The 20,410-nt window shown below is 53.5% G+C and overlaps 4 protein-coding genes across 4 annotated transcripts; 2 read left to right on the top strand and 2 right to left on the bottom strand.

The window, feature by feature from the left end:
- Positions 1-495: 495 nt before the first annotated feature.
- BJX68DRAFT_257140 (major facilitator superfamily domain-containing protein) lies at positions 496-2,378 on the top strand (the record flags this gene model as incomplete). The annotated part of the gene is made up of 3 exons (XM_071043292.1): positions 496-798; positions 860-1,246; positions 1,332-2,378. The coding sequence occupies 3 exons, from the start codon at positions 496-498 to the stop codon at positions 2,376-2,378; spliced, it is 1,737 nt and encodes a 578-aa protein (XP_070896157.1).
- Positions 2,379-2,968: 590 nt separating this feature from the next.
- BJX68DRAFT_257139 (uncharacterized protein) lies at positions 2,969-4,414 on the bottom strand (the record flags this gene model as incomplete). The annotated part of the gene is made up of 3 exons (XM_071043291.1): positions 2,969-3,062; positions 3,132-3,524; positions 3,576-4,414. The coding sequence occupies 3 exons, from the start codon at positions 4,412-4,414 to the stop codon at positions 2,969-2,971; spliced, it is 1,326 nt and encodes a 441-aa protein (XP_070896156.1).
- A 1,288-nt stretch (positions 4,415-5,702) lies between these two features.
- Positions 5,703-16,865, top strand: BJX68DRAFT_277793 (uncharacterized protein; the record flags this gene model as incomplete). Its single annotated transcript, XM_071048397.1, has 19 exons — positions 5,703-6,777; positions 6,928-7,465; positions 7,511-8,008; positions 8,058-8,183; positions 9,268-9,921; positions 9,972-10,010; positions 10,050-10,244; positions 10,281-10,561; positions 10,598-10,667; positions 10,707-11,432; positions 11,472-11,908; positions 11,939-12,021; positions 12,058-12,107; positions 12,171-12,302; positions 12,336-12,357; positions 12,388-12,414; positions 12,454-12,522; positions 12,559-13,189; positions 13,220-16,865. The coding sequence occupies exons 1-19, from the start codon at positions 6,389-6,391 to the stop codon at positions 16,863-16,865; spliced, it is 8,613 nt and encodes a 2,870-aa protein (XP_070896155.1). The 5' UTR covers positions 5,703-6,388.
- A 1,208-nt stretch (positions 16,866-18,073) lies between these two features.
- Positions 18,074-20,125, bottom strand: BJX68DRAFT_277791 (uncharacterized protein; the record flags this gene model as incomplete). Its single annotated transcript, XM_071048396.1, has 10 exons — positions 18,074-18,226; positions 18,257-18,446; positions 18,484-18,858; positions 18,897-19,299; positions 19,336-19,471; positions 19,514-19,576; positions 19,613-19,657; positions 19,700-19,822; positions 19,856-19,969; positions 20,057-20,125. 10 exons carry the CDS (start codon positions 20,123-20,125, stop codon positions 18,074-18,076), a joined length of 1,671 nt encoding a protein of 556 aa, XP_070896154.1.
- Between the last annotated feature and the right edge of the window lie 285 nt (positions 20,126-20,410).

Below are 20,410 nucleotides of genomic sequence, written 5' to 3'. Positions count from 1 at the left end.
GTTGGTTTGCTGGAGTTTGGGTTGGTCTGTTTGGAGTGTGCAAGTGTACAATCCATGTACGATCTCTATTCCATCGCTGTGTCTTTTGTACCTATTTTCCTCTACCTGGCTCTATCTACAGAATGCCTACCCTGTCTGTGATCCGTTACCCTGCAGATATTGTGATTGCGGCTGACAAGGGTATACTGTATACGGAGTATCTCCGACTCCTTACTTCCATCTGTACACACCACTTGAAGTAACATCTCAATGCATACAATCCAAATCTCGACAGCGTTACAGGGACAAGTATCCTTGATTCCAAGGTGCTACACAAAATGGTACGACCCTGTCGATGCCCTCCAGAGTCTGGACATTGTCCGTTTGCTGGTGTTTTGGGGGGGAGGGAGATTGATGCTGGCATATCCTGTACCACCCCCTCTTTTCCTCTCTTTCGCCGGTGGCGAACTTCTGAATCTCTGGGTTTCTTGCACAGTATCAGACTCTGCTGGGATAATGGCATCGGGGATCTCTACGATTACTGCTATTCTGGAGGATGCGAGAGAGCACCTTGCCGGTCCATTCCAGGCGCAGCCTCAATCGCAGCCTCAGCCATCTGCTTCAGGACAGAAACAAGAGAATGACGTCGAGGAGAAAGCCATCCACGATGAAGACAAGACCAAAGACGAGATTGAGGAAGAAGCCCCCGACCAACGCGACTTCCACCTCTCGAATACAGGCCGCCTCATCTTCTTCGCGCTGGCTGTCCTCACCCTAATGGTTGCCCTTGATGGGACTTCAATATCTGTTGCTCTGCCGGTACCTGCCCCATAAACCTCTATCCCAACTAGGCCATCATTACTGATACAAAATGAGCCAGATAATGTCAAAAACCCTCCACGGCACCGCCATGCAAGCCTTTTGGAGCGGAACCTCCTTCCTCCTCGCCAGCACCGTCTTCCAACCAACAACCGCAACATTCAGCACCATCTTCGGCCGTCGACCGATCCTTCTTTTCTCCATAACATTCTTCTTCGTCGGCTCCCTCGTTGCTGGGATTGCGAACGATTTCACGCAGATCCTTGTCGGGAGATGTATCCAGGGTGTTGGCGGCGGAGGCATTGCGGTTCTCGCCGAGGTCGTTGTTACGGATCTTGTGCCGTTGAGGCTACGCGGGAACTATTATGGGATTCTTAGTGCCATGTATAGTCTTGGGAGTGTCTTGGGGCCGATACTGGGGGGTGGGTTTGCGGATAATATTTCGTGGGTATGTCCCCTCCAAAGAGTTGCCCTAACTCGCCTCCTCCCTTCTTCACCACGTCAATTTCACATGCATGATACTAACAAAGCAGCGCTGGATCTTCTACATAAACTTCCCCTTCATCGCCATGGCCACAATCCTCGTCCTCCTCTTCTTCCGCCTCGAGAAACCCCGCGGAACGCTGCGCACCAAACTCTCCAAAATCGACTACGTCGGCACCCCACTATTTATCGCGAGTATATCCTCCTTCCTTATCCCGCTGACCTGGGGCGGCGTCATGTATCCCTGGACATCATGGCGCACCCTCGTCCCGTTGTGCATTGGCGCCGCCGGATTATGCGGGTTTATCGTCTGGAGTATCAACGCCTCGAACCCCATGATCCCACATTCGGTCTTCAATAACCGCAGCGCAGCGATTGCATTCGCTACATCGAGTCTGCAAGGCCTTATCCTCTGGGGCGCATTGTATTATTTGCCGTTGTACTACCAAGCAATCCACGAATTCGGCCCAATCCTCACAGGCGTCGCCCTCTTCCCACAAACATTCACCGTCGCGCCGGCCGCCATAATCTGCGGCGTCATCGTCACACTCACAGGCCGATACCGCTGGGGTCTCTGGTTCGGATGGTCCCTGTCGATACTTGGATTAGGACTGCTATGTCTCCTCGACACACGCACAAAGACCGTCCAGTGGATCTTCCTGAATCTCCCCAGCGGTCTCGGACTAGGCCTCCTGACAGCCGCAATTGTCTGCACCGTGCAGGCCTCCGCCACGAATCAGAACCTCACAGTAGCCGTCGCCATGGTCGTCTTCTTCCGCGCATTCGGGCAAGCGCTCGGCATCGCCGTGGGTGGTGTAATCTTCCAGAACCGCATGCGGCGCGAGCTGCTCCGCCACGACGCCTGGGCATCGCGAGCAGCGGAACTAAGCCGCGACGCTGCGGCGCTCGTTACTGTTATCCAGGGTATGGAAAACTCGGTGGAGAAGAGCCAGTTGAAGAGCGCGTATGTGGATTCGCTAAGGGTGTTCTGGGGGTTTTTAGCGGGTGTCGCGGGCGTGGGGCTTTGTCTGAGTGTTCTTGTCAAGAAGTATGATTTGAATCGGGCGTTGGTTACCGAGCAGGGGGTGAGGGATTAGAGGGGCTGGTTCCTGGGTTGGGGGATATGCTTGTACTATGCGGGGTGTGGTGTCCCGGATCTAGCTCGGCAGATAATACTACCAATTCCAGAACGGGCTGGTGATTCCTTGGGCCCATCTGGTCGTCTCCCCGCAAGGCAATACTCTATAGCAGCATGTTCGTAGAGTCAGTCTGCCACGACGCTGGAACCAAATACCACAACTGGGAGCAAACGCGCAAGCGTTGGCCTGTCTTCAAGTCGTCTACTTTCGATATCAGCCTGCTCATAGACGTACTCTTCGTGTGCAGGTTCAAATAAGGAGTTGGGAGAGTGGAGCGTGAGGGAAAGATCGAAATAAATCCGCATAGGTGTATCCTAGTGAATGATTTCATGCTCTGTTGCTTAGAAGGTACTACGACTGACTATCCACGGACATATATTGGTTGCTTCCAAGTCGAGTGCCTGACAGGGTATATATCATCGCGTCATTGGAGCCAACGAATGCGTACATACAAGCTGCTACCTAGGGTAGCATGGCTACTTGGATATCAAATTATCTAGCGTAGTCACATTTACTAACCGGATCTATAGCAGCCAGCTGCCCCTCCCCTACTCGAAAACTCCAACCCTTTTACTCCAGGCATCGTCCCCCCTAAGCCACTCCATCTCAGCAACCCTCCAACAAACCGCCGCATCAACCCCTCTATACCCACTCTCTCCTCCTCTCCCTCCTCCTGGTTCTCCTCGTTCCCCCACGGCAGGCCCAACATACATCCCTCCCGGCAAAACCCCCGTCGTCGGCCGTCTTACAAACTCCACCTCTCCCAGCTGCCCAAACCGCGGAATCGACACATGCGCCACACTCGAGCAGCTCAAGTCCCTCAGCGGATCAAAGCCTCCAGCATACAGGATCCGCGATTTATCCGGCGTCCGCGCGAGGAGCGTCGCGTAGGCCCTGACAGCGTGCGGGCTTGTATCCCTCCGTAGTGTGGCGCGGAGGCAGGAGGAGATATACGCGAGCGACGACGCCGTGACGATCCGCACGGGCAGGCGCGTGTTCGACGTGCGCACCATGTGGCCCATGTACGCCGGCGTGAGCGCCATGGCGCGGCGGAGGTCCGCGGCGCGGGTGAGTTGGGTTGTTGGTTCGGTTGCCTCGCCTGCGCTGTTGGTGGTGGTGGTGGTGGTGGTGGAGAAATCAGGATACAGCGCGCACCGCGCCCTCGTCAGACACTGCCATGTAAACGCTGTGAGTGCGTCGTTGACGGAAACCGAGGGAATCCCGCGGACGAAATCCGGCGGTGTGCTGTTCGCCTCTGTGTGGATGGAGGATATGGACTCGGGGGTGAAATGCAGAAGATACCACTTGAACTCGGACAAGATGTCTGGATTGATCGGGGGAGGACGTGGACCCGTGTAGATATCTAGATCGAGGTCCTTGGGAAAAGGCTCATTGTCTGGGAGGAGGGGGATGATGTCTCGTCTATCGCGGTTGCCCAAGACAAGGTCGGCCTGAGGAACTGGGTTCGTATTTTTAGTGTTTATCAACTTGAAGAGGAGGTTCGCAATGTAGAAAATCCCCGTTGCATCGATAATGTTATGTTGCGCGGCGATATCGAGGAGGAGACCGCCGTGCAGCAGTGACACCTGGATTTCCAGCACTGGCGCGGGCTCATCGTCAGTGTAGGATTTTGGGAAAGCTGGTCGTGGTCCGGCGACGATGTCCCCAGGAAGCATAGACGGGGATGCCTGCGCCGCGGACAAAGTCCTATACGGGGGCATGAGGCCGGAAATGTCTTGGACGGTGAGAATCGAGTGGCCGGGGAGATTATCCGCATCGTATTCAACTGTAAACGCGCCCGAGTTTCCTGGGGCGATGCCCCCGTGGACGACATGGCCCGCGAGAAAGGGGAATGCGGCGATGAGGCGGTTTGTCGCGGATTGCAACGAAACGAGGGCAGCTTCGCGATGTGAATCAGGGAGAGAGAAACAGAGCAGGATGTGTGTGTAGCTTTTCAGCAGAGGTAGCTGGCCCAGAATGTCTTGGAAGCTCATTTTGCTGCGACATGGCTTGGTCGCATGTCTTGGGGATACGAAGGTTTATTTTCATACATCTACTCTTGGTTTACCGCCCCTGGTCTGGCCAGCGAGATGTGAAACCGCCGAGACTGTTTCATATTCTCGTCCCTGGACGCTGTGCGAGGCTGCGAGTACTCTTACATATCATGATATACAACACTTGCTCGACTCCAGAAGGCACAAGAAGAACCCGGACAAAGTGGATTAAATAGCAAACCGAGCACATCCGGTCACCCAACACTTGCTGGTGGGCATTGCAATCCAAACTACGAGTTTGTGGCGCGCTGATCAGGCATTAGTCGCTCGACTATAGCCACTAGTATCTCACCAGCGCACAATCCAGCCCACTTGCGACCCGACCAATCTGCAGCACGGAAAAAAAAAAAAAAAAACAACATCTCTCTTTGTCGCTGAACTCTGAGCTATTGAGAACCCGAGGCTTGAGCACAGCACACCAGACCCCGGGGCCTACGCACCTGCAAGTCATCTGAGCGTCAGCACTTAACCCTCTGTCAACTCACAATGAAAGGGAGAAAAGCTCCGTGACAATGGGTACAACGAAATCCAAGGCAGACGATGCGATTCCGATCGGCGCTGCATGGTCAATCGGATCGGCCACCCAGAGCCACGAATCCCACGATTGAGCCTCTGGCCCATCCACTAGCAAAGCGCCGCACAGCTCGGATCCTGCCACGCTCTTGGAGCCACTGACTGAGAGGCAGTGAGAGCTTGGGCCGTCGATCATCAAGGCCATCCCTGTCTCAGTGTCGTGTTGCGTCTGAATTTGTGCGTCGTTTTCTCCAGGTCAGACAGCACCGCCGACAAAGTGCGACAGGCCGACAGCTGAGATGAAACCGATCGCGCAATTTGACTGTAGTTGCAAAGTTTAGTAACCCCAATTTCAGAGGCTCACTGAATTCTGCAAAGTGAGAGCCAGTCTGTATTATTGCAGGGGTCCCTTAGTTCGGGACTCTTTTCCTGTCGTCCAACCAGTCAAACTCGTGGACGTCAAATCCTTCGCTCTTCAGATTTCAGCCGTCTGCGTCAGATGCTGCCTCTTGGGACTTCAGAACGACTTAACCTTTTTCTCTGCAGAAGATTTACAGACCCGCAGCGGTCGATCCTCGATAGCAACCAAGAGCCCCAGTGCGCCAGTGAGCCAGCAGATTATGGTGGCTGGCTGAACCCTCACCGACCCGAGCTCGCGAATGAGTCGCTCTCGTAGGATTCCACCTGATTCTGAAGTCGTGACTCTGCGACCCCAGTCTGTTGCATGTCTCTGCGCCCCCAAAGTGAATCCATCGCGATTATAATTGTGCCGTAGCCAGGCCAGATCTCAATAGCGCCACACACCGACATCGTCCGGCGCGGCGACCGTCCAGCTGGAACTCCCTCTCAACCTTGGGGCGCATGGGTGCATGGGTCGGCCCTGGTCAGCTTTTGCCTGATCCAGTAGCACGCTGTGTATCTCGAATCCGGCAGGAACCCGTTCGCGAGATCACCTCGACGGTGATGTTGCTGGTTGCCACTCACACCCTGCATCCTGCAGTGCTGGACCACTATCACACTCGCTGCCTCTTCGTTCGTCCCCGGGGAACCTCTTTCTTTTTTCACCCTCTTCCGCCGTCATCTCCTCAGTTCCAAGTTGGCAGTCGAGGATTGGTCCGTTGGTAAATCATTGTTCTTTCGTCAATGAGATTAGTTCGTCGTGGTGTTTCTTGTTTCTGCCTTTTTTTTTTCCTTCTGAAGGAAGCGGAAAAGCAACCTGACAAAAGCAATTACTATTGCAATTCTTCAAGCTTCTTGTCCCGCTCTGTCATTATTACTTAATTCTCCTTCCAACGAAGCACAGCGTTGGGTCTGCAGACTTCAGGGTCCTCTATAGCTCTGGTGCATGGAAACCGACACGACATCCTCGCATCATCTTGCAGCGACACAGACACATTCGCAATGAAGACAGAGTTGTCGCCCTCCACTTCGCCTGCGCACTCTTCGCGTCAACGGCCGGGATCTGCCTGCGAGGAATGTCGCAGACGCAAGGTAAGATGCGACCGGCAACGACCGCAGTGTCAGGTCTGCTATGAGAGCGGCCTTGAATGCAAGATCAGCACAACCAGGCTCCCTCGAGGGCCGCGGAAGGGCCAGTTACGGACCCTGCGAACTCGCATCGGTAGGTTTGTCTTCTCGAGGTCGTCAAGGACATTAGCTGAGCGAGTAGCCGCCCTCGAGCGCTGTCTGGCCGACCAGCATCCTGAGATCAACCAGCAGATGACCGCCCTGCTAGACGATCCGGAACTTGACTGCGAGTCGGAAGAGGATCACTTGCGGGAGATCAATGGGTACAGGGAAGGCACGACAGCAACAGAGGACCGCAGGGCGGGCACGAAATCACCTAGATCGCCGGGTTCGCCACGATCGGGGCTTGTTTCCGAGCTGACGCGAGCTGACCTGTAAGTACATTTCCTCACCATCGAGACCCCCGCGCTAAGGAATAGCGACCAACTGTATTTCGATCGCGTGCATCCCTTTGCTCCGATCCTTCAGCGATGGCGATACCACATCTGGTCGAAACAGCACAAGAAGAGCGAGGGCCAAACATGCCTGCAATACGCCATGTGGACAGTCGCAGCATCTCTCTCGGCACAGTTCCGCTCCCTTAGAGACTCACTCTACCAGGAGACAAGACGCATGCTAGACGCACTGGACTCGCAAACCCAGCGGGCGGATCCAAACGGAAGCATTGAACAGGCGCAGGCGTGGGTCCTGATCTGCGTCTACGAGTACATGCAGCTCTCACCCCTGCAAGCGTGGATGAGCGCCGGTCGCTGCTGCCGCCTTGTGCTAGGGATGAGGTTGTATGAGCTCGACGATCCCAATAATCCGGTGATGGTTGCACGGGACCAGGAGACGAGCTTGATTGACTGGACGGGACTGGAGGAGCGCAGGCGCACGTTCTGGATGGCCTACTCATTGGACCGGTTCATAAGCTTCCACAACGCACTGCCGTTCACCTTGAACGAACAATTAGTACGACACCACACAAGAAGAAAGAGACACAACTAACCTTTGCAGATTGCGACGCGACTACCCGTTCCAGAGGAGGAATTCCAGGCAGGACACCCGGCGGTAACGCAGTACTTGTCGGAGGTGATGGCAAGGGGAAACACCGACAATGTCCACCCGATATCCTCCTTTAGCGAGTGCATTGTCCTCGCGACAATCTGCGGCCGAGCTCTTGCCCACCGACAAAAAGTAGCGGTCGAGCAAATAAGCGTCAGTGGCGACATGGCCGTTTTCGAGGGATTTTGGTCCCGACACCAGTGGCTGCACGACATGCTCAACTACCGTATTCGGCTGCTCTCGACGTCGCCGCAAGTCGACCCGATGTTGATGTTTGCGCGCATAGTCGCGCAGACAATGGTTTTGTTTCTGCATAGCGTGCTCGAGTCAATCACTTGGAAAACCGGCGACCACCTCCTCGGCATCATCGAGTATGAGCGACTCTGCGTGATGGCAGCGCACGAAGTGGTGAAACTGGTCAAGCTTCAGGGTCAGCTTGGCTATTTCAAAGTACGGCCAAGCCCCTCCCTCACATACCTTGCGGCGACTAACAGAATAGGTCCACCCCTTGACTCCAATCCCGCTGATGATGTGCACCGAGTTTTTCGCTGGCCACGGCTACCTCGACGCGGGGTTTGACGGCATGCTGCAGGACGTACTGGCTTGTCTTCAAGATCTCGATCGAGTCAAGAACGCTGCCCAGAGCCCGCGCGAGCCCATACCTGCTTAGACTGGATGTTTTCGTATGCATATATAATTCTCGGCCCCTGTGACTGGATCATAGGTTGTACGTTGCATAGATCGCGATCAACAGCGATAGCATATATCAGTCATATAACGGCGTTGATTTGAATTGGTTTGAGAAGGAGTACTGCAACGATGGTCCGGCTGCAGAGATAATAGAGATATAATCGCACCATTCTTCCATAATAAATGAAAACTATAACCGGTGATCGATCTACCCTCTATATATGCGTTAGCCTAGTCAGCCCCCATTTGCATTGAGCAGATTCGCGCGGAAATGCGAGCAGAGCCTGCTGTATCCGTGAGATTAAAACTCCGAGGCCGCAAAAGGAGTAAACAAAGAACAAACGGGGAAGCACCCACACTGGTCGGAAGTTCATCCCGCCAGGCCTGCCGATTTCTTCCACCCTATCCAAAGCTTTGAATCCGCTCGGACCAAACGATCCTGGCATTTGGGACACCTCTCGGCACGACGCGGTGTTACATATCGGTTCTAGGCCTCGAGCGACCGAACGCCGAGGAGATACGCCGAGGACCTGTCAAAACTCCGGATGTACAGCGCAGGGGTGCGGAAAAGGTAATTATGGTCTTGGTATTGCTGTAGTGCCGTCGCTCGTATTAGCAGTGCAGCCGTTGGCGACAACGGTCGAGCTTGCAGAGCCGGGGATTGAGGAGGGGCGGTCTTTAATCTCTTTTGCTGGTCCTCTGGTTGATATGCTGGATGGTTTCACCGTTTCATACCTTGTCTGCAGGCCATAACTCCTTACCACTGTTTAGGAAACAACACCGAAGTACGGAGACGAGGTGCGAGGCAAACAAAGAATGGCTTTTGGGTCGTTGTATATGAGCATGTCGGATGCAGACACGGGTTAGGAGTCACCTTTGCAGGATTCTCGTATCCGGACCTGGACGTTGTCAGAGCCTCCGTTTCTGTGTCGATCACAACGGCGGCCATGGCGAGCAGAAGCCGATCCGCCTCATCCTTACGTTCGGTAGAAACGATCAACGGTAGTGACCAATCCAAGGAAAACAGCAATGGGAGGCCCAAGGGAAAGAGTGTTGGTAATGTTGTCCTCGTCTTCGGATGCCAATGGCTTTCCTTTGATGCTGGCGACTTCCGGCGTCTGCGAGCCACTGTTCTCGATAATCCCGAGCATCATTGGATGATCGATGTACTAGACGAACTGCCAGCGCACTATCGGACCGCAGCGGAGACAAGACATCTTCCTTCTTTGAACGCGATACCCGGGGAGAGAGAACTCCGGGAGCTAGATCGGTGGTTCCGTTGCGATGATCTATCCACAGCAAAGTTTCCGCTGAGTTATACCCAACTGGCACCTCTGTTGATGATGACCCATTTTGTGCAGTATGGGCAGTACCTCAAGTTGACCAAAGCGAAACCGGGATGTAAGAGGGAAACTGTTGGAGCGGAGGGTTCGAGCGCCGTTGTCGAGATCGTCGGATTCTGCATTGGGCTTCTGAGTGGAGTCGTGGTCTCTGCTGCGAGGAACCAAGAGCAACTGCGACGATTGGGTGCTGGGGCACTAAGGCTGGCGATCTTGCTTGGGGCGTTGGGGGATGTGCAGGAGAAAGAAGAGGCATACACGAGTCTGGCGACCGCGTGGAGAACAGCAGATATTGAGGAGCAGTTGGATAAAATCCTTGATCAATACCACGGGGTACGCATCTCCGTCGCAACTACATTCGGGCACTTGAGCTGACAAGCCAGTCGTATACAACCGTTCGGTATGACGAAAATCGCGCGACAGTCATGGCACCTCGGAAAAATGTGGTCGACTTGCAACAGTCGCTGCAGTCTGCAGGCTTCACTGCGACTTTGGTGGACTTCAATGGGCGGTATCATTGGCCTGGACACGAGAAAACATTACCTGCTTTATTCGCCCTCTGCAAAGCCGAGCAAGGCTTTCAGCTCCCAGACGCCTCGGAGCTAACTCGCCCATTGCGAACGAACACCACTGCCGAACCAGTCCGCTCCGGGCCTGTCCACGAAATAGTGCTGCGAGCGGTCTTAGCTGAGCCCTGCGAATGGTACAAAACGTTCTCGGACGTATACGAACAATACCTCACTGGGCCCCGCTCACTAGTGGTCGAATTCGGGCCTGAGCGATGCATTCCACCGAGTTTTCTTCGCCGTCTACCACAGCGTGTCATCCACTTTGCCGACCTTGAACTACCCAAGAATTTAAACCGCGACTATGAGCTTGCCAGTCGGCCTCCGGCGGATACCGATATTGCTATTGTTGGGATGGCCTGTCGGGTCGCTGGTGCTGACGATCTCAACGAGTTCTGGGACCTCTTGTGTGCCGGCAAATCCCAACATTGCGAGATGCCCAGAGAACGACATGCAAACTACGAGACGCCATGGCGTCCTGAAGCAAGTAAGCGGATGTGGCTCGGAAACTTTGTCCGGGATATCGATGCCTTCGACCATAAATTTTTCAAGAAGTCACCTCGGGAGTCAATGTCACAGGATCCACAACAGCGGCTTATCCTCCAAGTCGCCTATCAAGCTCTAGAGGCGGCAGGATATTTCTCTCGTTCCTCTAAGGACAAAGACATAGGCTGTTATATAGCATCGTGTACAGTGGACTATGAGCACAATGTCAACTGCCACACCGCGTCGGCATATGCGGCAACGGGACTGCTGCGGAGTTTCCTGGCAGGCAAGCTATCGCATTACTTTGGGTGGCGCGGGCCGTCACTTTGTATTGACACAGCCTGCTCAGGATCTGCTGTAGCTCTGCATCATGCTTGTCGAGCCATCCTGAATGGGGATTGCAGCGCTGCGCTGGTTGGTGGTACGAATGCAATTACCAGTCCGCTGGCATATGATAACCTCGCGGGTGCTTCGTTTCTTTCACCGACGGGTGCATGTAAACCATTTGATGGGCAAGCAGATGGATACTGTCGTGGTGAAGGGTTCGTGGCCATATACGTCAAAAAGCTCTCCGATGCGCTGGAAAATGGAGATAATGTCCTAGCCACCATTGCTGGAACGGCAGTTGAGCAAAACGATAACTGTACCCCAATTGTCGTTCCGGATGCACCATCATTAGCAGGGCTTTTTGAAAAGGTCACCCGTCGCGCACGGCTGCATCCACGGGATATTACTGTTGTCGAGGCGCATGGAACAGGAACCCAGGCCGGCGATCCCGCAGAATACCACAGCGTACGTGATGTACTTGGAGGGCCAAAACGTGCTGGACAGCTTGCCTTGGGATCTGTCAAAGGGCTTGTCGGTCATACTGAAGGAGTATCCGGTCTGGTGGCACTCGCAAAGGTCGTTATGATGATTCACGGGGGCCAAGTCCCGCCGCAGCCAGGTTTTGAAAGCCTTAACTCGCATATCAAGGCTAAGCCAGACGACCATATCGAGATTGCTAAGCACATGCGTCCATGGGAGGCCGGATTTCGAGCGGCGCTGATCAACAACTATGGTGCGTGCGGGTCTAACGCAACAATGGTGATCACCCAGGGACCCCAGAGGAGCAGATCGGTATCTCGGGGGTTACAAGCGGAGGGCGTTGCGCTTCCTTTCCGCTTGTGTGCGCTCGACAAATCACGATTGCAGGCGTATGCAGCACGATTGCGACTTTTTGTAGCTCAACGAGAAGATGACAAGGACATGACATTAGCAAACCTGGCGTTTAATGCCGCGCGACAGTCGAATCCTAGTCTGGATTGCAAGTGCATCTTTCGAGCAAAATCGATACCTGAGCTTACGGCTCGGTTGGCGGGAATCGAACAAGGAGAGGAGAGTGATATCGTTCGTGGAAGAAAATTCCTTCCTCCAGTCATCCTGTGTTTTGGAGGGCAGGTCGGAAGAAGCATTGGACTGAACAGAGTTCTATATGATGCTGTTCCTCTTTTAAGACACCATCTTGAAGCTTGTGACGATGTACTGAAGACCGCAGGCCAGAAGAGTATATTTCCCGGAATCTTTTCTGCAGCGCCCGTTCCAGATCCTGTTCAGCTCCAGACACAACTCTTTTCGCTTCAATACGCCTGCGCAAGAAGTTGGATTTGCTCGGGGATACAAGTAGCGGCAGTTGTTGGGCACAGTTTTGGCGAGCTAACGGCGCTCTGTATATCTGGTGTGCTCTCTTTGTCGGATGCACTGACAGTTATTGTGCGTCGTGCGGCGATAATCCGTGATAATTGGAGCAATGATGCGGGCGCCATGTTGGCAGTTGAGGGTGATAGACTTCAAGTCGAGCAATATTTGCATGGATCCTTGGCAACCATCGCCTGCTATAACGGTCTTCGAAGTTTCACCATTGCGGGGCCTACCTCAGCTGTGGATGACCTTGAGAGCAAGCTAGAGGTAAATCCTGCGTTTCGTACGAAACGACTCGACGTCACGAATGCCTTCCATTCCACCTTGGTAGATCCATTACTTCCTGCCCTGGGGTCTGTCACAGATGGCGTGTTGCTGCATGCCCCGTCCATTCATCTTGAGCGTGCTACTGCAGACTCAACAGAAGGAAGACCACCATCGAGTGTAATAGCGGACCATCTTCGACAACCAGTTCATTTCGGAGCTGCTGTTCAACGCCTTGCTTCGCGATATGATTCCGCTGTCTGGCTCGAAGCTGGTTCCAACTCCACAGTCACGTCTCTGGCCCGAAAAGCTCTCGAAACCAGCGCTGCAGGTCACTCATTCCATGCTCTCAATATAACATCGAGTGGCGCACTCGGAAATCTGATCACTACCACGATTGGGCTGTGGAAGGATCATATTCCATGCGAATTCCTCGGTCATCACGCACTGCAGGCCAAAGAGTATAGTCATCTTTTCCTTCCACCCTACCAGTTTGAGAAATCCCGCCACTGGATGGAAAACAAGCCTCTGCCGGCGGCAGATCGAGAGGAATATGCGAGGAAAGATGATGCGCAAAATGAGGACCCGTTATTTTCTTTTAGCGGGTATGTTGACTCTGACCGCCGGGCAATGAGGTATTCTATTCATACTAACCATCCTCGGTACATCGCTGCTGTGTCTGGGCATGTGGTAGCAAAAACAGCTCCTATTGCACCCGCGTCGGTACTGTTGGACTACGCCGTTGAGTTGCTCAGATCGCTTCCTGAAGGAATGGACAAAGTACCATGTGTTTGGGATGTAGGTAGTGATGCACCACTTCTTCTGGACTCAAACCGCGACGTATGGATTGAGTTGCTAAAGGAGATGGGGAGCAGAAGTACGTGGGAACTCAGGTTTCTAAGCGAAGCGACGAAGGCCAAAGCTCCCAGGCGGCTGTTGCATTGCACCGCGCGAATAACCATGCACGATGCCAGTGATGGGATTCTGCAAGCAGAATTTGCCCGATACGCACGACTAGTCAGCCATCGCAAGTGTGTGGAGCTGCTGTCGGACCCGAATGTTGACGATATTCTCCAAGGTAGAAATGTTTATCGTGCATTTGCGGAGATAGTGGAGTATTCTGACGCCTATCGCGGGGTGCAGAAGCTGGTAGGAAAAGGGAACGAGAGCGCTGGCTGCGTTTTGAAGTCATATTCAAGGATAACGTGGGCAGATGCATTCTTGTGTGACTCGTTCAGCCAGTGCGGTGGCTTCTGGGTGAACTGCATGACCGACAGGGATCAGGGGGAGATTTATGTCGCCAGTGGGATGGAGAAGTGGGTGCGCACGCCATTGTTTGCAGATATGGCGTCCGCCAGGCCTAGTACATGGCACGTCTGGGCACGCCATCACCGCGCCGATAGCTGGTATACTAGCGACATATTTGTTTTTACGCCCGGTGGCGAGTTAGTGGAGATGTTCCTGGGCCTGCGGTACTCCCGAGTAGCAGAGAGCCTGTTCGTCCGTCTCCTAGGTGGTGGTCCATCAGAGCGCAAGGATACAGACAAGCAACAGAACGCCAGACCTACGCCGTCCAAGGATCTAGCTGTTCGCGTCAGAGAGGTCGTGGCCGAATTGTGTGCGGTCGAGCCAAGTGAAATTGAGGACGAGAGCCAACTTGCCAACGCTGGAGTTGATTCGCTGATGGCAATGGAGCTCGCTCGCGAACTCGAACAGGTATTTCAGTGCACTCTTGTGGTTGAGGCATTGCTCGAGGCGGACACATTCGCAGACCTGGTGCAAATTGTACGAAATGCAGTAGGAGACGTGGCAGACAGCGGCAGCGAATATAGTAGCGATGACCATACTGCAAGCAGCGGCGAGAGTGAATGTCTGATTACCTCCACGGAATCAATTACCAGCATCTCTGACACGAACGATTTGCATCTGCCAGAGATGGCTGTAGTGCAGACGTTTGGCGAGATCAAAGCTCAAACCGACGATTTCCTAGCCGACAATCAATGTAGCGGGCGACTACATGATTTTACTCCCTTGCAGATCGAGCTGTGTCTTGTGCTGACACTGGAGGCGTTCAATACGCTGGGAACCGACATTCGGAATGCGCATCCTACTCAGCGACTTTCCCGTATCAAATATGATTCGCAGCACGACTCACTTGTGCAGTATCTGTATGATCGGCTGGTCGAAGCTGGACTAGTAATCCTGGACGGAGCCACGGTTATCCGCACACAGAAACAAGCACCAAGCCATTCGAGCACCACTATTCTTTCGCGAATTGAGATGGAGTATCCCGAGTATGCAGGCGCGAGCAAACTCACTTTCTACACTGGTGGTAGACTCGCCGAGGTGCTGCGTGGGGAGCAGGACGGGATACAGCTGATTTTCGGGACCCGGGAAGGCCAGCGGCTAGTGTCATGGATGTATGGCGAGGAGCCACACAATGTAGCCGGACACAAGCTCATGGGTGAGTTCATCAAACGGCTCGTTCGGAAGCTAGCTCCCACCACCAAAGACACTGGACCACTGAAGATCCTCGAGATGGGCGCTGGAACGGGCGGTGGCACCAAATGGTTCTTACCATTGCTGGCTGCTCTGCCAATAGCTGTGGAGTATACTTTCAGCGACATTTCACCAGCATTCCTGGCACAAGCAAGACGCAAGTTCCATGATTATTCGTTCATCCGGTACTGTGTGCACGATATTGAAAAACCACCATCGCACGAGCTTCAGGGAAGTCAACACATCATAATCGCGAGTAATGCAGTGCATGCGACCTCAAATCTGCAGGTGTCGACAAAGCATATGCGGCAAGCTTTGAGGACCGATGGTGTGTTGATGATGCTGGAAATGACAACACCTGTCTTTGCAATTGACTTGGTATTTGGCCTGTTTCGCGGGTGGTGGGTCTTCAACGACGGACGCACGCATGCGATTACAAGTGAGCAAAGCTGGAAACAGGATCTCCAAGCGGTAGGGTATGGCCATGTCGACTGGACGGACGGACAATCCAACGAAGCTAGTGTACAGCGGGTAATCTTCGCAACTGCACAGTGTAGTCAAGAACACCTTGCACCGTGTCTGAACCAGACGGCAAGATCGCAGGCCGTGGAAAAATATGTTCGTCGGGCAGTCAAAGGTTTTCGTGCATCGTTAGCCAACCCACAGGGTAGAGTTACCCCCCGTGAAGCTTGCGTCCTACTCACGGGAGGAACGGGAAGCCTGGGGAGTCATCTCGTCGCACATCTCGCACGGCTACCGGACGTCCGCATGATAGTGTGCCTCAACCGAGTCAGCAAGACGAAACCAAAGGAGCGGCAAGAGCACGCACTCGCTGAACGAAAGTTGAGTCTTTCCACATTGGAGCAAGGCAAGCTGGTCGTCCTAGAAGGTGACATGTCAATGCCTCAACTTGGGCTCACGTCCGATCAATACAACTCTCTCCAGTCTAATGTCACTCATATTGTTCACAACGCGTGGCCAATGGACGGGATAAAACCGCTTTCCAGCTTCGAAGGGCAGTTCCGGGTGTTACGGAACTTGATCGACCTAGCAAGCGACATTGTAGCAGCAGAGTCAAGACCAGTCCGCTTTCAATTTGTCTCATCTATCGGTACAGTCAAGGGCGGAGGAGCGCTTGAGGAGCAGACAGGCATCGAGAATGTCATGGCGAACGGATACAACGAGGCAAAATTCGTTTGTGAGAGAGTGGTGCAAGAGACGTTGCAGCGGTATCCGCAGGTCTTCCAGGCGATGATCGTCAGGCCAGGTCAGATTGCTGGCTCACAGGAGGCGGCGTACTGGAATACGCACGAGCACTTTCCATCAATGGTCAAGGCTTCACATACACTCGGTGTGTTCCCGGCGCTGAAGGGGGGAATGGGATGGACACCGGTAGATGTGGCAGCTCAAGTGATGTCGGAATTGCTGATTGAGAACGGTGCGCCCGATGGCATTTACCATGTCGACAATCCAGCACAGCAGGACTGGGCCAGTGTTGTGAGTGTGTTAGCGGAGGAGCTGGGAGCGACAACCGTCCCGTTCGCGGAGTGGCTTCGACGAGTGAGGCAGCATGGGATCGACAGCGGAAAGAACCCCGCCAGTCTGATGGCCGATTGGTTCGAGGATAACTTCGAAAGGATGTCGTGCCGAGGAGCGATGGACACGCGTGTGGCGCAAAAACATTCGAAGACGCTGCGGGAGATGCAGAAGGGTGGCCAAGTGCGAGCGGAGACGGTGAGAAAATATGTGCGCAGCTGGAAGGAACGTGGCTTCCTGCCGTGAACAATTACAGTGACGAGAGGACTTGGCCTCATGGATTTCAAGCAAAACCTTATGACATTCTGTCCTGTCAAGTTGTATTGGTCTCTATGTACTGCTGCTGCTTCAATAGCACGTTCGCGAGAAAGGTTTTCGTACCCGTCGTCGCGGGATGGATGAATCTGCACGAAGGTGACTTGATTCTCAGTACTCGTTCATACATCATCTGTGCCTCTTTATACCGCGACTGCTGTTGGAGCGCATGGCCGGGACGCTTCACAATGTGTACGGCCTTCAGATGGTCCGGGTGGTAGGCCATTTCGTATACTTGATGTACTACCCGAAGCGCCTTCTCGGCGTCCGCGCCCTGCTTTTGAAGCGCGTACAGGCGCATGAGCTTAGCGAATACCTTGACTTCTTTTAAAGCCATATACCAGCGTGGGTGATTGGTATCCTCCCTCTTCAACACCTCCTAAATTAGATTCTCTGCTTCCTTGAGCGTCTCTTTGACAGGCGCAGACGTCCGAGTTTCTGTCATCGGAGGCTTGTTGGGACCGTTAGATTTATGGACCTGTTGGTAGGCAGCCTGAGCCGCGTGCGCCATTTCCAGACATCTGGCGGCAAAATTAGTGGGCAGGTCAACCAACCTGGTTTTGGAGGATGGGAGGCATTCTTTGACTTCCATTGTTATCTGTTTCTTTTGATAGGCGTTGTGGTTTTCAGTAATGAGCTTTTCGTTCTGCTCGCCGAGGCCCTGTGTTGAGGGGCTCGGATTTCTGTTGCTTGGGTCTATATTCTGAGCCCGTATCGTCCGGCGGCGAAACGAACGACATAGAGTCAAGGAACAGGGCAATCGAATGTAAGCTCTTATCTGCCAGTGGCATTTTAGACTCGCTTAGATAATGTATGTCATGGATCATGAGAACTATTAAATGCTATTGCCCATGGAAGAAGGCACTCATCTGCAATGGCGTGAGTGCTGGTTAGACATGAACCCCTTGATATGCTCAAACGAACAGAATCGACGATTCCGTGGCAGTAAACTCATTGTAGAAAGACAGGAAACGGAAGAGAAGTGGCAAAACGAGTATAAGTAAGACAACCCACTTATACCGACCCGGGACAACCCAGGCTCTGATTTTGGTCGTAAATAATACTTTTAGCCTAAGCCTGTGGCTGTCCCTGTCGACCACGATAGGGCACGAACTGCGGTATGCATTCAGGGGCAAGGCTCAGTACAGAGGATAATCATCTCGAAGCCCCCAAGAAACTGAAACAAACCCGAACTCATGATCGTTCCGGCAAAGGGGCAACTCTGTGTAATCCTGCACGTCCAAAAGCCGGGATTCTCCATCCCCAGCCATCTCGTCTTGCATTTCGGTGGCCTCGAGAAGATAAAGAAGGGCAGCGTTTACACCGTCAACGCCCGCCCGCTTGAAGAAGTTCTTTGTGTGCGGAGGCCATTCGCCCTCCTCGTCAAGTTGCTCGAGTATACTCGGGGTTCGCGGGATAATTTTGCTCTCTAGACAATGGGCGGCAAGGGAGAAGGTGTTTCCAAAGCCACAGCGTAGGGATTTATTGGTCTGGAGGTTTGCTTGAACATCCCTGGCGAGCGAGATAAGCGATAGCATCCTCATGCCACTCGACCCAGCTCTTGCCGTCGCTCATGGAGAAATCTGAGAGCATATCGCCAAGTTCACCACCTTTCCAATACAAAGCAAAAGCCATACGCGGCGAGAGAAAGCCCTCCAAGCATGATCCACATGTGCAGCCGTATTTGAGGCGTTGAACCTCAAGCGTTGACAGCCGAGTTGAGTTACCATCGCGTGTCGAGAGTAGCTCGAGGCACCGGACAGCTTCAGTTCCGAACCCTTTGAACTGATCAGAGACAATCGGCGTCATAAGCATAACCTGCCGTGTAGACAGATTGCTTTCAAGCTTCTCCTTGAGCGCCTTGATAGGCGTGAAGCCCTGCATATCGCGGGATGAGTGCCACTTGCGTGCCTCTTGTACGTGTCTATGATCCATTGCAGGCTGCGAGGCTTAATAGCACACGCAATGGAATGCAAGAGAGTAGATTGGGTGTTGTTCGGTGGAGCCGAGCCGACGCTACTGGCATGGTCCTTGAGAAACGTTAGGCAATCCTCGTCACTTAGCGTTTCTGCGGCGTGATGAAATGGGTGACTGGCTTTCAGGCTGTCCAGCCGGTACCGCTCCATGTTAGATTGCATGGTCTCGCCATTTTCAGGGTTTATGAAATCTTCGTATTCGTCAACGGCGCAGAAAGGTGGGTCAACGTCGTCGTTGACGAGGAGTGTCCGAGATGGGTGGTTGGGTTGGAAGGGGTAGGCGAAACAGCCAGACATGCCTAGGCGCCGGAACCCGCAGGAGCGAAAAAATGACACCGCTGCATCGTGCGCCTCGCTGTTTATGCGGTGCTGTTCACGGTGAGGTTGGCCTTCTCGCCGTGGTTCAACGTCAGCTCGAAGCTAACCAGGGAGCGTGAGCACATGGAGTGAGCTTGAACAGTCAAGCTTTGACTGTGGGGTTTGAAATAATGCAAGGAACGGATCAGTCTGTGTTTGGGCAGCGATATAGCCCTGTGCCTTTGCCAAGAGTAGTTCCAACATCTTGGACCCCAATCCCTTTCGACGCAGCTCGGATGGAATGACATGCACGTATTCGATTGTAGCGAGAGGGCCGTTGTCGAGTTCGGTTTGCCATACACCGGAGCCCTTCAGGATCGGATGATGTTTGAGATTTGGTTTGACAATTCCATATCTGTTGAAGATCTTCAGAGCAATATCTGAAGTGTCCTGGCTGAGTTGCTCCATTCACTGCCAGAATGCGGGACGCACGGCTCCCCGCCAGATAAGCCTGGCCAGGACATTGCCGACTAACACCCCATCTCTGGTACATTCTGCACAGAGGTTTTCCACCCAATCAGGGTTGTCGAGTTCTTTCGGGGTGAAGAGCGTGATCTTCAGGGAAATATCTCCTCCCCTCGTCGAAACGTTGTACTCGTGATCCTCGACGTTTTCGTGGGCTGTATCGCTGTCTTCCGCGTCGAATCCATCTGACAATTCAGATTCTTCCTCGCTATAAAAGTCATCTCCATTAATTTCTATCTCACTGGACTCGAAATCAACTTCTGTGCCTGCCGTAGAATGAGTTGTGTTAGTCAAAGACCACGTTTCCGTCAGGAACGCGCGTACCACATTGAAGGCAACCAAGGTCCGAATGGCGGCGTCGTTGCCACTAGCCTCGGTGGCACCTTGCACCATCGTGTCTCTAATTGGTGTTGTGGGGTTCAGTTCTGGTTGACGCCCGACGGGGAAGTGGTCGCCAACTGAGATTGTCAAGTGTGTTATCACAACAAAGTAACTTCAGCAGAAACGAAGAGTAATGGATGAGGAGAAGGGGGTGAAGGAGGATGAGGAGAGCGGCCAAAGCAAGTGAAAAAGAATTGGACGTTGAGGGGACCTGGCCGGAGCGATAGGGCGGGGTTGCGGTGGGCAAGTGAAGGAGTGAAACTGGAGGAGAGTGCCAGCATAAAAATCCCATTGAGA

This window comes from Aspergillus pseudodeflectus (assembly GCF_044049435.1).
Source record: "Aspergillus pseudodeflectus strain CBS 756.74 chromosome Unknown BJX68scaffold_41, whole genome shotgun sequence".
In the NCBI taxonomy this organism is placed as follows: domain Eukaryota; kingdom Fungi; phylum Ascomycota; class Eurotiomycetes; order Eurotiales; family Aspergillaceae; genus Aspergillus; species Aspergillus pseudodeflectus.
The sequence above is the reverse complement of the archived record's forward strand: the minus strand, read 5'-3'. Positions and strand labels throughout refer to the sequence as shown.